The sequence below is a fragment of the Cuculus canorus genome, chromosome 16 (genome assembly GCF_017976375.1).
Source record: "Cuculus canorus isolate bCucCan1 chromosome 16, bCucCan1.pri, whole genome shotgun sequence".
Lineage (NCBI taxonomy): Eukaryota > Metazoa > Chordata > Aves > Cuculiformes > Cuculidae > Cuculus > Cuculus canorus.
Window position 1 is genome coordinate 7986893 of NC_071416.1, and position 15862 is coordinate 8002754.

A 15862-nucleotide genomic window follows, 5' to 3' on the forward strand; every position below is an offset into this window, starting at 1 on the left:
GCAGACAGGAGCCAGCCCTGACCCCTGCGTGGGACCTGGAGCAAAGGCCTCATCTCTGGCCAGGTGGGAGTTCGGGGTGCCCAAAGCAGGGTGCTGGCTGCCCCCCCCCCACTCCTCACCCATGTGTCAGCAGCTCCCGGCATCGGCAGTGCCCGGCTCAGCCCCAGCTGCCAGGAGTGCCCCGGCTGCTTTGCAGCTTATTAATCCCTGGAGCTCCGTAGCACTCACCTCTCGCTTTGCTGATATGAAGTGATTTGTCATCTGTTAGAACAACAAAACCAAAAGCTGCTGGCCTGGTGTCAGCCAGCGCCGGCGGCAGAGAAGGGCACAGAATGGCTGGTGGCCGCGCGATGTGGTGAGAGCCACGCTCTCCTCCGCTCCTGCTGTGGGTTTCACCTGCAGAGCCCCGGTCGCTGGGGAGCAGACGGCACAGGAGCCGTAAACACGCAGGGTGCTTTGTCAGGAGGAGAACACGGAGCAGCTGCAGGGTGAGGGGCTGCTGTCGGGAACGCTGCTTTGCCACAAGCAGTTGTAGCTCTCTCTGGCAGCGCCGCGGGGCCTGTGCTGCGCTCGGATGCTCCTTGGGGAGCCGCATCGCTGGGGGGGGAGAAGGGGAAGCAGGAGGCATCAGCCACTGGTGTCATAAAAACCAGCCTAAGAGGAGGAAAACGCAGAGCAGGAGCAGCTTTGGGGAGGGTGATGGCTGCAAATCACCTCCAACGGCGAGTAAACAAATTGCTGTGCGGGGTGGTGATTTGCAAAACCTAGAGGCGAGCTTTAAAAACAACTGGTTTTATTAGGAGAGATTAATTTTGCTGAGCTGATATGAAATCTCGGGAGCGGGAGTTGGAAGAGAGGACCCCGCAGGGGCTGCGTGTGGGACCCGGCAGCTCTGCGGCAGCGCCCGGCCATGGGGCTGCACGAGGGGCTGAGTCCCCAGCCTTGGTGCGGGGTCCCCCCCCCATTCCTGGCAAGGAGGAGGCAGCTGGTGAAGATTTCTGAGGGTTTCTGCGCTCCGCGGGCGGCAGCCCCCGTTGCAGGGCCAAGGGTGCCCCACGGGTGGGAGCTGGGCACCCCTCTTGCCCTGGGGTGCTGCCTGTGCCTCTGCAGGTCTGGGGGCTGCGCGAGGAGCAGGATGCGGGCAGGGCGGTGGAGAAGCCCCTGCTCTTGCTTGTGAACTGAGCTTAACATGCAAGTCACTGCTGGGGAGGAACCCGCCTCATGAAAATGCCATTTCCACGCTGTCACTCTTCTGGCCATTATCCTGCCTCAGACAAAAGCAATTTACTCTGCCTGTAATAAAGCCGGGGTGATAACGAAGCTGAGGAGAGCCGTGACAGGCGGCCGTGAGACCGAGGCAGGCCAGGCTCTCCGACCATGGTGGTGGGGAGCAGCTCTGGGAGAGCTGGGGAGCACCGGGAGAACAAGTGCTGGGACAGTGTGGGTGCTTTGGCACCATCGGTTGTGCCAGAGGCCCGGCAGAGGGTTCCTGGGCACTAGGACTTGGAGCAGCCCGGTGTCCCTCGCACCAAACCCCTCCTGGGCAGGGCAGGAGGGTTCTGGGGAGTGGGTGCCGGCCCTGCCTGCTGGGATGCAACACCCGGCCAGAGCGCAGGACATGGAGTGGGGATGTGCGCCTGCCTGAAGGGACACGGCGGGCAGGGAAGGCACAGAGTACAGGTCCTGTGCTGTCCCTGAGGGGCATGGCTGCACTGTGCCCTCAGCGGGTTGTGGCAATGCTAACCATGGGGTGACATGTGGCAGCAGCCCCAGCAGCATCTCTGAACATAGCTTCTCATGCAACCAGTGCCGCCTGGCTCTGTGGCGAGGGCTCCACCAGCCCTGAAACCAGAGGGCTGCTGCCTCGTCCCAGCTGTGGGGAATCCAGCACAGCTGGGCAACTCCAGCTTCCCAGAGGTGACCGACTCAGTGCAGACAAACCCCTTCTCTGCCTGTGCCCAGCAGTGACACCTGGCACAGGAGGGGTGCGTCACACCAGGCCGGTTTCTGAGCTGGGACCAGGCTGCAGGAAGACGGCACAGGTTCCCCATGGTAACATTCCACTTGTACCTCCCTGGCAAAAGGTGCATCCCGCGAGGAGCCGGTGACAGCCCATGCTGCAGGGAGAGGCAGGGGGTGCAGAGCAGAACAGATGGCTCCGGCAGGAGCACCGAGCACCGGCGCGGAGCCGCTTCGTCACATGCGCGCTCCAGCCGGCGCTGAAGGCGAAGCAGAGACGGGCTGGAGGCAGCACGGGCACCTGATGGATGAGTTTTATCAAGCACTAGAGCAATCCAGTAAATTCTGCACCAGCCCCAAGGGTGCTCTGCAGACCAAAGGCAGCCTCTCACCTTTCTGCTCTCCTGTCTCCCCCGCGAATCAGCTCTGAGGGCTCCTTTGTACAAAATCCAGACCAATGGTATGCACTGGATATGTATTAAAAAAAGCATGAAAGGGTAAAAGCTGAACTGCAACCCTGCTCTACCTGGTAAAAAGAGTGACTTGTGTTTTTTCCAGAAGAAAAGCCTGAACTAAACCACAAGACAAGAGGAGGCAACGCCAGCTGGGGTGTGTGGGATCGGCAGCAGCCCCTGTGGTCCCAAGAGCTGAGGCGCATTTTGGGTGCTCACCTGGCGTCCCCACAGCAATGCACAGAACCTGTTCCATGCAACAATCATTTTATTGCTTTAGGTTTTGCACTTCTAAGCTTGCTTCCAAACGTACAGTTGAGATCTGTCCTTTCTCTTTATCAGCACAAAACTCTCCCGTGTGCCTGTCGGGAGGCAGCTGCCAGCAGTGGCTCCGGGTGTAGGTCACCAATCCTAAGACAGCGCGGTCCGGGAGCAGCCGAGTGAAGGAGCACCTGCAGAATCCCTGGAATGGAGCCTCAGGAACTGGAGCACATGACAGCGCTTCCAGGTGAGTAGTGAGCCTAAGCCAGGCTCTGGAGGGGAGACCCTATGGCAGGGGCTGCAAGCAGACCCCAAAGACTCCTTATCCTCTCTGCTTTCCCTCCTCAGCACGTCACACCTGCTCTAGCAAACTGTGGCACTGCCAGGGTCCCCATGCTCAGCCCCACTGTCACCACCCGCACTGTGAGCCCATGTGCCCACCTGCGTGGCCATGCTGGGGCATGGGTGGATGCTCCATCCAGGTCAGCCTGGGGTTCCTCTTTCCCCTCCCAGCTGCTATGTAGCTCTGTCAAGAAGGAGATGCCTCTCTGGTGCCAGTCTGAGGCGTCGTGCTCTCCTGCTGCTGCAGCCTCTCCAGAAGGAAAAGCACGTTGTCGGTGAACTCATTGCGCTGCCTCCCCATCCCGCTCAGCTTCACGGGCCGCAGGCTGGCATGGGGGGGTTCGTACTGGTGGGGGCAGCAGACCTCATTCAGGAGGAGCCAGGTGCTGTCAGGGTCCACGTGCATTAAGTGGAAGAAAACACTTTGGAAAACAGTGGGAAGAAAGGAAGGAAGAGTAAGGAGAAGGCCTTTTGATTGGCACCCAACAGGGTCATTAACAGAGAGCTGTGAAGAGCTTTGATGCTGTCTGCAGCCTCTGACAGCTGAAGAGACTTGGAGGCTCATTAGAGAGAGCCATTAAAATGGCTCCTGCGCCCAAGAGAAGACAGTTCAGTGGCTTCACAGCTCCGGGAAGGGGGAGAAAAACAGTTATTATGCTGCACAGTAAGTTATCGACATCAGACAAGCCACTGGCGAGTAACTGACCTGGCCTTTGGTCTTGGCACCATGCGGTGCTGCTGCAGGAGCCTCTAAGCCGGTCCCCAGCACTGGAGCAGAGCCCACCGAGCACCGCACGTGCCTATGTCTGGGATGGGCAGGACAGCCACTCCCACAGAGCTCCTAAAGGGAGCTGTGCACATTCACCACCTGCTCTGGATTTTGGAGTGTGGGGGTCACCCCCCTGGACTTCTCTCCCTTTTTGGAGGTGGTAAAAGCGAGGGTATTTCTGGACAGCCAAACAAAATCCAGACCTGACTGTTGTCAAAAACTATCCCTGAGGAACTTTCATCCCTAAAATGAGCTTGATTCCTACACAGAGCAGGGAGCTCCCCTCAGGAGGGGAGTGTAGTGCACAGGTAAGCTGGAAAAACACGAAAATGAGACGGAGGCATTGGAAAAGCCCCCTCATCTCTTCAATGATCTTGTGGCTACGTGACTTGTTTCTCCAGGAGCAGCCAAAGCTTTTGCCTGTCTGCCATTACCCACTTGTGTCTCCGTGCAGGTCTCTGAACAGCAGTGAGGGAAGATGTTGCCTCCACAAGCTGTCACAGAATCCCCTCGGGAAGGTGCTCGCGGTGCCTATCTGTCTATTCCTGAGCGATAGCCGTGCTTGGCAACGACTGCACCACCAGAGCACACGGGGCTCCCCTGGCTTTTTGACTGGCAACAGGAGGAGCGGCCGGACCCGTGTGCCAGCCTGAGGAAGAGCAGGGTAAGGCAGAGTCTGGAGCCTGCGCCTCGGACACCCCCAGCCCTGCAGCGACTCCCCCAGCCCTGCTGGCTGCCAGGGCTCTCCTGGCACTCGCTTGGCCGTGACAGTGTGGGTGTGTGGCTGCTGGCCTGCCAGCAAACAGCAGGTCCCAGTGGTCTCCCCTAGCTTATGGTGGGCTGCAGCAGCACAGAAATAATCCCAGCTCCTTATGGCTGGGGTGGGTTGGACTGGGCAAGGAAGTAAATGTGGAAACGTGGAACACTACTCAGCTGCCTTCTGCTTCTTCAGCACAGGCACAACTTTACCTCTCGCTCAGTAAAGATATTCTGCTCTCCAACCTCTTCCTGCTTGGCTGCACTGGAGAGAGTGACCTCAGGAGATTAGCACGGCCCTGGAGAACTGCCCTGCCTCGAGTGCCCGTGCGGCCCGAGGGATGCGATTATCTCCCGATAACCTGGAGCGCTGGGCAGCTTAAAGAGCAACTTGACTTTTACATTTTTAAACTAACTCTGGGGTAGTTTCTAAGCAACCCGTTTCCATGGCAAAGAATCCTGGGGTTAATCCAGGTCTGTTGTCTGTTGTTGCTTTTTTTTTTTTAACTTAAATATAATTTTATTGAATCTTGCCTTGTGCAGGCGGCTGTTTCAGCATATTTTAGCCCAGCTTGGAATGGCAGCTGTCAATAAGTACCCAATAAACCACAAAAATTAGAAGGCATGATGCGAAATCAACTTTGGTATCTAAAAGGGTCCAAAAATAGCTCATATTTGTTCCAGTTGTGCTAAACAACTTATTGTACCAGCACTGAGCAGTTTGGCTGTTCTGTTGCCTTGTGTTTTCCCAAGCTTTAAGCAAAGCCACGGCATGGTGAACAGGCTGGCAAAAGGACAAATCTTTCTGGCTCTAGCATCTCTGCATGTTTAACTCAATGCAGCTCACCAGACTTCAGTAAGAGCTGGGGAAATTACTTCTGCATCCTGGAAAACCCCCATTCCTATTCAGACTGGTGCCTGAAAGGTTGGATGTTAAACTGGAAGGGCGTAACTGTGCGTTAGGAGTTGCGTGTGAGTTTCGAAGCAGTCCCTTCAAACCGAAGAAATGTAGGACTGTTTGTGAAGTGCTGGCATAACCCAATGACAATTTCTTAACTGTGTTTCTCTTCCCCAAAGTGGAAAAGCTTGTCAGTGATGATGCAACTTTATAAACTGATGAGAGGCTCAGATTTACATGCTGTGACTTTTGGTTTACAGCACCTTCCTCTGGCCCTGCTCCCAATGCTCAGCCCCATGCCATGCATGGCTGCTCCTGTGTTCCTGCTCCCTCTGCCCACAGCTATGCTGGCTTTTCTTCAGTGAAAGCAAGGACATATGCATTGTTCCCTACCCTCTCCAAATGCCTCTTTGGTATTATTTTGTTTTTTCCCCACAAGCTTTGGATAATATTTGTCTCCTGGAATATTCCCAGCAGGCATCTTAGACTAAAGCCTATTGTCCCATTTTCTGCTCAGATATGAAGCTGCAGTTACAAAATTCACTTACTCCCATTGGTTCACCCAATAAAACTACAGGGTCCCATAAATGGGATTAAGCAGTCTCCCTGGGGTGTGATAACATCCCTGGGAGATAGCTGAAACTCCCTTTTCTTTTTGTGTTTTTGTGGCTCTAGTGCCTTGGCCAAAAAATCCTGCTTAGCCCTTTGCACGCTTACAGCACCTTTTCTCAGCGCAGGGAGGTACTGGAACCGCAACGGCCTCTGTGAGACCTGACCTTGCTCTTGGCAGGTCACAACTCGTGAGCTGAGTGAGGATCCAAGCGGCTGAGCAAAGGCCAGTCAGTATAAATCAATATGGCAAGCTGATTCCAAGCATCTTCTCACCTTGTATGATTTCTGCAGCGATAAAGCTGAGTTATGTGACGTATGCGGGCACTCGTGCTGTGGCTGAGATCAGCTCTGGCCTGTCTGCTTTTAGAAGCATTTAAAATGCAGCATGTTTCATGTACCAGGCTGATAACATTGCCCTCGCTGAGATGGAACGGGCCCTGCTTATGACAACCTGTGTCAGTTTGCAGGAGTGCTTTCAGGCATCTGGAGAGCAAGGAAAAGGACCGAAGTGTATGGGAATCTGGTGCTTAAACAGCTAGAGAAGGAAATGGAAGCACAACTGAGAAAAGATTCTTATCCTAGCTCTGGAGCTGATTCTTATTGTGAATATTTTGACTTTTCCAAGCTGAAACCTCTTATTGTGTCCTGTAGTTAAGTGATTGTGATATGTTTAACTCTGATCCATTCAAGTTCCAAGACCAGGGAACAGATGGGAATAAACCAGGACAACAGCAGCCTCTCAGCACCGCTGTGTGCACGGCTCAGGTTGGGCCAGACACTATGCATGCCTCAGCGTGCACACGTCTGGCCAACAGAGCTGTATGTAAGAGCCATTCACAGACCTCGCTTTGTTCAGTGAAATGTGTAATGTTTGGTGCATCAAAGGCATGGGGGAAGCAGTATAATGTGGCATTTTTCCCTTAAAATAGAGTAAAAATAATATGCAGAAGAAAACCATCACCTGCCCCGAACTTTGCAGCCCTTTTTTTCCAATAATGGTGAGTTTGCTTCACATAAAAAGCTTCTAATGACCCTATTGCGTCATAGGGACAGTTCAGTATTGCCCCCAACCCCCTGTGGGGGGACACCGCGCAGCTTTTCAGGCTGCTTTGTTAATGATTCAAAAGCTTAAGGTTCAAAATATCTGGATAAATCCTGGTGTTCTGCTTTCCATTCCAGCATTGCTTACATAGACGAAGCCTTTGTTGGGTTAAGGGTATGCAAGCCCACAGTGAAGAACCCCTCTGCAGAACAATCACTGTGGAAGCCTGCTGCGGTGCAACAAAAGCCACGAAGGTAAAAATAAACCCACTCTCGCCAGCACAGGAACACAAACAAAGGCATGGCCACAGCTTCTGAGCGTGCTCTCCCTCTCAAGTGCTGCCCAGCAGTACAAAAGCCCTGTGCAGCGTGCACCCCCGGGGGCCTGCGCTCAGGTGAAAGGGAATCGCCAGCTCTTCCCTCTCCTACAGCCTGTCCTTGAAACCTCGGACCTGTCCGCAGCTGGGGTGGGGAGGGCTGCCCACACAGAAAGAAGGGGCTTTTACCCCTGTCCCGCAGCAGAGACAACGCATGGTGTTCTTACTCATGCCCCACGTTCTGTTCCTGGGCTCATTTTGCCTGCTGCAATCCCTGGCTGTGTTTCCAAGTGACAATGTATGACAACAGTGATGTCTTGTCCTGACAGCAGGAACGTGCCGAACAGGATTCCGTACAGCGAGCACCAAAATCTGTCTGTCAACGCCTCATAGAGCTGATGTGTGTTCACCTCAACTGCTTGTGCTCTTTTAACCTCCCCCAGCCTTCTCAGAGCAAGGCTGGTGCCAAGACTGACAGCTTCCCAAACAAATTCCAGTCCACCTGGCAGAGCTCCGGCTGACACGATCACTGGAGTCCAGGGAAAAGGAAGGATAACAGAAGTAAATCCCTCGGCTTGCAGAAGGTATTAAGTGATAAAACACACAAGAACACCTGGCACATCCTCTTGCACGTCTTCCCCTCTGCAGTTTTATGCCACCAGTGTGCTGAGAGCCCAAAGTATTCCAGCACAGGAGGTGGTTAGGGAAAAGCAAGGAGGACATCTTCCCCCTCTGTCCCCAAGTGCACTAAGAGGCAATCAAAGTCAACTGTAACTTGTGGACAAGCTGACCTCCCTTGGGCAGTAAGTGACAATTCACTAGAGACAAGGGCTGCCTTCCATCAGACCCCGCTGCATGGGACCCAAAAGTGCTGGAGTAAGGAAAGGGAAAGAAGCAAACGGAAAGGGGTTACCGTGCTCCCTCTGTCCCACACTATTTGTACACCTGGTAGCCCTGCATTTAAGAGACATTACCTCTGGGCAGCTTCTTGCAGTTTCAGGGGTTGCTTGGCACTGAGGTAAATCAGGCAGGCATCTGCTACTTTATCCAGGTCGCTCTCGCCTGCAGAAATGGAACAGAAGAGAAGGGTAGGAGGTAACCTAAGCAGCTGCCACCTAGCAGGATCAGCTCTAAATTGGCAGTAAGAGGCTTCTGAGCCTTTGAACTGTCTGACCCAGAGCTCTCCTGACCTCGTCTCTTAAGCTTCTTGCTGCAAAGCTAGGAAAGCAATCAAGGGCATTGACAGAGGAAGAGAGGGACCAGCCAGCAAACCTGCTCCTTGTCAAAGTCAGCTGCACAAATTTAACCCAGGAGAACTTCAGAGAGTTCCATTTAGCAGAAGAATGTGATGTGCTGCATTTGAAGGGTCGCCCAGAGAGATGCTCCAACATGGAACCAGTTGAGTCAGCCAGAAGTCTTAGCTGGGCTCCAGTTCTTGAGTTAATTAAGAACAAAGCACAGCCCAGCAAGCCAGGCACTGCACTTCATACCCACTTCTCATGCACAAGCAAGATGAGCAGTCAGATTCTGCAAGGGGCTGAGAATCTGCCCTCCTATTGTCTCTTTGGGGTAAACAGTGACCAGCTCCTCTGTACAGCGCTCTCAAAGAGGAGAGATTAAGGCCCAGCAGGACCTGAATGGGCCGAGGCTGGAGAAAATCAATCCCGTGGGGCAGCAGAAGGGCAAGAAGCTATTGCAGGCCCAGGCAGCAGAGATGAAAGGAGAAAGAGGTAAGTCCGGCAGAGATGCCACACAACCTACACCTTCCCTGGTACTCACCCATGTCCAGCTTCTCGCACAGAGAGCCCAGGCCCTGCAACACAGCCAGCTGCAACTTAAAGGCAAGTGTGTGGTTGTACACGGGCCCGGCTCTGGCGCTGGCTGGGGCCTGGCTGAGAAGGGAACTGGTCAGCTTGGGCAGGACATCCTTGGAGAATCTCTGCCTCAGAAAGTCCCCACAGTTTTTGGCCAGGGTACACAGCACCTAAAGGAGAAACACAAGTTACTGAGGATACGTGCATGTACAGGTCCAGGAGCCCAGCAGCGTCGTCAACTCTGGGATAAAGGCACTCCTCTGCCCTTGATCACTTTTTGCCATTGAGAGCAAAGTGACCACAGCTGCCACAGTTTCCCATAGTGAGCAGAAGAGGAACACTCAACGGAGAGGCCGAGGCCTCCACCTTGCTCTTGAGTATCACGTGGCCCCAGGTCCATCTGGCTCTCAGGAGCACAGGAGAGGTAAAAGCAGTTTGTGAAGCTTTGGTGAGAATTGCTGGAGGAGCCATTGGCGAGAGGTGCCATTAAAATTCACACTACCTTCGTGGTGCAAACAGTCTGTCTTTACAAGTGTGCCAGAAACAGAGAGGCCAATGGACCACAGGGCACCCAGCACTACTGTTGTGTGCCCAGGATAAAACCAAACAGGCATTGAATGGCCTTAAATCCATGTCAGAATGAGAGAGGGGACCCCTGGGGCCAGCCCACACATCCAGAACACAGCGCTCTCTTGAACTCCAGTAGGCTCCCGGTCTTGCTGTATAAGGAGATGCTGGTTGTGTTGTGTTCGGCTGACAGGGATACTGGTCTTGCCCTCCTCAGGAAGGAGGACACTCCTGGGGGATTTATTAACCCTAACTCAGTGCTAATTGTAACTTTCCAGAGTCAACTGGCTCTTGTGCAGCACTCCCTCCCCTCCTAGGGCAAGCGTGTGTGAGGTACGGCTGCTCTGAAATTCTACTGCATGGCTTCTGGAATTTGGGGAATCGGAACCCTCCTTTATTCACACTGAAGGATTCTAAAGTGAACCTCATTCTGCACAGCACCAGAAGCCCTGTTAGACTCTGGAAACATGCTTTACTGTCCAATGTGAGTCAGGACGAGAACGCATTCAGCTGAGATGGCCAGGAACTCTTTAATAGCATATTATGAGGCTAAGTCTCTGCCTAACCTCTCTGCTCCCCTGCCAATGCCTCAATTGCAAACAATTCCTTCTCTTCAAAGGCTTCCAAAGGGGGTGCTGAGACTGTGGCTCCAGCGAGGGCAAACTGCACCACACGGCGTCTCTGACAGCTGCTTAGGCTGTAAAAGAACCGCTTTCCTCTTCCCTGCACGAACCACTACTGTTGCCGTTTCCCCCCGGTGCAGGGTCAAGGTGTTATCTGGGGATGAGCCTTAGGGGCAGCAGTACAAGCCCACCCACCGCAGGGTGCTGACCCTGTGTTCCAAACCACATTTTAGAACCACTCCACAAGCTCCGTGCACAGGGATACCTAAGCTGCTTGTCTTTCAAGCACCAGCCTGCAGGCTGTTGGCAGAGATTCCTGCTGTACCTTGAAGGCTCTGAGCACTGCCAGGGGGTCATCGCTAATCAGCCGGGTGACGAGAGCTGGCCAGACACGGTGAGCCATGGGAAGCAAGTGGTTTCCATGAGGATGCAGCATGGTGACACAGAGCTCCAGCACATCCAGGACCTGGGAGGAGGAGCAAGTAAAGGACTTCCAGAGCGCTGCAGTGACAGCAGCGCCAGGCATTCAGGTGGGTCCCCAGCGTCACGCTGGTGAGCAAACAGAAGGAGGTGGTTTAAGATGAAAGGGTACAGTTTACCACAGCATGCACTGGGATAACTGAACAGGACACGGAGAGCAAGCCTGTTCGGAGAGGTACAGGTAGCACAGTGACATAACTCGTGCAGGAGTCGGGCTGGAACCAGGGCCCGATTCCTGGCCTCCTCCTGCAGGCTGAGCTGAGCGCTAGGACCCTCCTGCTCCTGTACTACAGCAGCAGGATCACCTGGCAGGGCTGGGGACTCTGTGCTACGAATCTGGGTTATGCCTCACTGCTGCGTTTTCTGTCTCGCTTTGCAGTTTGAAATAGGCCACCTTCAAAGGATTTTCATAATTAAACACCCTAGGCTTTCAGCCCTGCTTATCATCACCCCAGCAATTCCAGAAATGTTCATCAGTCTGTGCAGTGCAGTCTGAGCAGGGGGGTGAGAGGCCTAGATGGCAGAGACATGCTCCTGTTGCTCCCAAAAAAACGGTGAGGCACGAGACTGGACACAAGCATCAAGGGAAGGTGTGTGGTATGAAGCTGCCCCTGAGATTCTCTTCAGCCTGTCTGCCATTCCTAAACCAGATGACTCCCAGAAAGCTGTCCCCCTGTCTCCTGCCGGCTGTGGAGGGCCTATTCTGAAGGAGCATGGGGCAGCATCACCCCCCTAACAGCAGGAAGCCCAGCATGCTCTGCACACGCTGATGCGCTACCAGCCCCTCATGAGCACCACCCAGCCCCTCCAAGCCAGTGGTCACCAACCTTCAGCCGCACGCGGAGGTTCCCGTCAGACAGCAGGTGGATGCACCTCTCCATCACATCTTTGGCCACCTGAGCATGGCTCGGCAGCGGAGCTTCTCCTTCTGGGTCAGAGCCATTTGGCTCCAGCTTGGTGAGGGAGGGATCCTCATCTGGAAGACCAAACCATTACTGAAGCCATGGAAATGACTTGGCAGTTCTGGGAGATCACAATCCCACCCACAACTACTCTGCAAATTTTCCCTAGTGGCATTTTTTAACATATTTAGATACAGTCAAGTCTACACACGAGTTCTGTGCGTTCAGTGTCTGATTCAGCTAAGGGGAAGGACCAGGGGAGGTTTGCTTTCTTTACTGGACAATGCGGCTGTCTTGCATTTGCACTTTCTTCTTGCCATGGCCTTATTTCCCATTGATTTTTACTAAAAATGAAAAGCCTGCGTATTTAAAGTTGAAGTATTTAAAGGTCAGGATTGCAGCACAGCCCAGTAAAGACTCAGGAGTTCCCTATACGAATGCCTGCAAGACCTGCCAAGGGAATGGTGGCATCATTAGCCAGGAGAAATGGCACACGGATTCCCAAGGGAGGCTGAAGAAAATGCAGTAGGATCCTGGAAAGCAGAAACTTTGGGTCCTGAACCCAAATGGCTCATGACAAGGTATGGGAAAATGTAGTGTGGTTGTCTTAGAGCAGACTCGAGCCTGTTGGGAGTGCGCCAGATTTTCAGCCAGGCCCCACATTCCCCCTCGGACCAAAGGAAACCTCAGAGCCTGCTGTGTCCCAGCTGAACATCCCCTTCTTCAGTCGCGCACAGTACTGACCTGCCTCCTCACCCCCTGTGTCGGGAAGATCGCCCTCTGCGATCTGCTTCTGTTGGATGTAGTCAAAGAAGAATCGCTCCACTTCGTGCCCCGTCACCACCTGCTGTCCCTGGGATGAATCTCTGCTCCTCTGCTTGGCAGCCGAATTCTCCTGGTGCTCCTCCCCGCAGGGCGAGCAGAACCACTGCACTGCAAGGAAGGAACTGATGTCAGGGAGCAACCCAAATCCCTCCTGGAAGTCAGCAAGGCACCTCAGATTCCATGAGAGGCACACGGCTCTCAGGGGGTTGAACTACAGAGTTGGGGACCTGCTGTCACACTGCTGTGACCCCTCTGATGGCATCAGAATGTTAAACCCCGGCTACAGAATGGAACTTATTCCATATGCTTAATGGAACATTGATGGGAGCAGCAAATCCATCCCTTCTTGCTATGGGCCGCATTCCTGCAAGTCTGCAGGACAAACAGGAACTGGTTGGGGAGAGAGGACGATATTGGTGATCTTTGCGAGTGCTGCTGTGGGAAGAGAGGAAAGTATTGGTGATCTTTGCGAGCGCTGGCCCACCCAGCAAAGCCACGTTGCCACTGCGCTGCAGAAATCTCCTGTGGCAAGTGGAAAGGCCAAAGACAAGCGTCCTTAGTTACATCAAGGCTGGATTATGCACAGTAAACCTTGGTCAGATACCTAAAGCTGTCATTACTGAGTGGAGGACCCTGAGGAAAGTGGAAGCCTGGTTATTGTAAGACTGATCTAGCGTAGACAGGACATCTTGGATAACATCTTCTACCAGGGGCAGCAAGCTGGCATCTGAATGCCTCAGCATAGTGTCCAGGACCTGGGAAGCGTGTGCCTGATGTGCCAGCTGGCGCAAATTCAGGGAAATCCCATTCACCAGGTAGTCAGAATTCTCATTAATCAAATGCTGCACAGAGTCATAACCGCAGGCCTCGCATATGTCAACCAGAGTCCCCAGTGCTGTCTCACTGATGAGTAGAGTGTCGTCACCAGCCTTCTCCAGCACAGGGTAGAGTGCCGAGAGCAGCAGCAACCGGAACTCCTTCCCAAGGACAGCAGCGAAGCAGCTGACACCTTCCAGCTGGATGCAGATCTGCCAGATGTTGCTGTTCATGGTGCGGGTCGTGATGCAAGGCTCTGGGGATGGAAGGAGAATGCTGCTGTGCGTGCCTCCTGTGCGGGCAGCAAGTCCTGGACGTTGCACTGTGTGCTCATGGCCGATTTCCTCTGCATCAATGCTCGTGATCAAATACCAGTTTGCCTGGTCTGTGTACTCATCCAGAATGGACATTATGGACCCTTTGAGATCATCCACACTCAGCGAAACTTCCCTCTCGTGAAGGACATCCACTCCCAGCCCAGCAGCTCCTGCCATCAGCTCATTGAGGACCATCGCTGCCTGCTTTCGGTAGAGCCCTGACTCGACGTACAGCCCCAGGAAATGATCCACAAGCAGATAGAGGTTCCCATAGTAGCCAAGGACACGGCAAACTTGCTGAAGGAGCTGGAAAACTTTCTCCTCTGTGAAGAAGCGGAAGTATTTCTTCTGGCGTCTGCCACTCAGCAAGCTGTGCTGCAAGGAGCCTGCTGGGCCACAGCGCCTGTCCTCCACGATCTTCACGTCCGTCACATCCAGCTCCAGCACCTGCATCAATGCTTTGGACAGGCGGTGGAGGTGGGACACGGAGTTCAGGACGATGTTAACTTTGGGGCCCAGCAGCTTCAGGTAGCCGAGCAATAAGCTCAACGTGGAGACCCTGCCCGCATCATCCTGGGAGTTCATCAGGCGAGGAAGGGCTGTGGCAAGGGCATGGAGGTTCTCGGAGAGGACGTCAGCCAGAGCCCTGTTCTGCACTACAATCCTCTGCTCTGCAATGCCTCGCAGAACCTCATTACACCTGCTCTGGACGTCGCCGTTTTCATCACTCACCAGCCCAACCAGGGCCTTTAGCAGATGGCTGAACGAGCCCACCAGGGACTGGCTGCAGCTCCTCAGCAAGTGCTGGACCAGCTCCACCAGCTCCAGTCGCACTTTCCAGTGTGGGTGAACTGAGGAAAACTCAACCACTTTATGCAGGAGGAGGGAGAGTTTCTCAGCAGTGCTTCTGCTCCATTCAGGCCCTCGATGGACCATTAGCTCTTGTATTCGGCTTTGTTCTGCTTGTGGCTTTTCTTTATTCTTGGGGACTCTGGCTAGCTGTGCATCAGCCATTACTGAGCCAACAACCAGATAAAAGAGTCTGATGGCAGAAACGGTGGCTTTGTGGCCTTGTTTGATGTCTCCCGTAATAATCTGTGACAGCGTAATGGAGATCCCAGGCAGAAAAGAAGCAAACAAGTCCCCACATTGCTGCATCTCATCCTCGTTGAGGGGCCAATGCTCCTGGCAGTCGCACTGCAGAACCAGGACCTGCAAGCACTGCAAAGCAGAGATCTTGATTTGCTTTGCCTTTTCTCGCTCTGCCAGGCCCAGAAGCAGAGATACTGCAAATCCTAAGAGAGGAAGGGTGGAAGGCTGGTACAGAGACAGGATGACATCCTTGTATGCTGAATGCATCAGTGTGTGGAGTGCGTGGATTACGGTGAGCTTTAGCTCCTCTGAGGGTGAGGCCTTTTTGCTTGAACCTGAGAGCGGGGAAAGGCATGTGCAGAGCTCGGAAAACAACTCCTGCAGGAGCTCCTGCTTCTTGATGCGCGTCGTGGCGAGGACGGTGGCGATGCACTGCACCACGCTCTGCACCAGCCGCTCCTGCTTGGGCTTGGGCACCTTCAGGGTGAAGCGCAGCGGGAAGAGGACATACTCCTGCAGCTCCTGCAGGGCCGGGGCACTGACTAGTGCCAGGCCAGCCCGCAGCTGCGCCACGTTCTCCAACGTCTGCATCTTCGTCAGCTGCACGCAGGCGGGGCGCAGTGCCGCGAAGGCCTCCTGCGGGGTGTCCAGCACGGCCATGCTCGGGGGCAGCACCTGAGGGGCCGGTGGCAGCCCCAAGTCCAGGCGACAGCGGCTCAGCAGCCCCGGGAGCGGTGGTAGCCCCGGGTCCGGGCGACAGCGGCTCAGCAGCCCCCGAGGGCGGTGGCAGCCTCGGGTCTGGGCGACAGCGGCTCAGTAGCCCCCAAGGGCGGTGGCAGGCCCGGGTCCGGGCGACAGCGGCTCAGGAGCCCCCGCAGCCTTTCGCCTCCCATCCGAAGCGGCCCTGACCCGCTCCGGCAGCACGGCAGCCACGTGCCGGAAGTGGCCGTACCGGAAGCCGAGCTGTCAGTGCGACAAAGGGTCCCGCGGGGCGCAGTACCGTGAGAAAGTCTCGGCCG

General features: G+C 54.5%; 1 protein-coding gene across 2 annotated transcripts; it reads right to left on the reverse strand.

The window, feature by feature from the left end:
- Positions 1–2688: 2688 nt before the first annotated feature.
- On the reverse strand, positions 2689–15563 carry TTI1 (TELO2 interacting protein 1). Of its 2 annotated transcripts, XM_009562628.2 has the most exons (7): positions 13223–15563; positions 12538–12726; positions 11719–11867; positions 10737–10877; positions 9187–9391; positions 8382–8469; positions 2689–3436 (listed from the first exon to the last, which is right to left on the reverse strand). In XM_009562628.2, exons 1-7 carry the CDS (start codon positions 15501–15503, stop codon positions 3202–3204), a joined length of 3288 nt encoding a protein of 1095 aa, XP_009560923.2. In that variant the 5' UTR covers positions 15504–15563; the 3' UTR covers positions 2689–3201. The 2 variants fall into 2 exon arrangements, with proteins under 2 accessions (XP_009560923.2, XP_053937671.1); XM_054081696.1 differs by lacking the exon at positions 10737–10877.
- Positions 15564–15862: the final 299 nt, after the last annotated feature.

Bases quoted from the DNA above. Each gene is read 5' to 3' on its own strand.
- TTI1 (XM_009562628.2), bottom strand. From the start codon at position 15,503: ATGGCCGTGCTGGACACCCCGCAGGAGGCCTTCGCGGCACTGCGCCCC. The intron at 12,727-13,222 runs GTATCTGACCAA...CCTTCCTTGCAG, and splicing joins CTCAGTAATGACAGCTTTAG to TGCAGTGGTTCTGCTCGCCC. The intron at 9,392-10,736 runs GTACAGCAGGAA...TTTCTCCTTTAG, and splicing joins CAGTGCTCAGAGCCTTCAAG to GTGCTGTGTACCCTGGCCAA.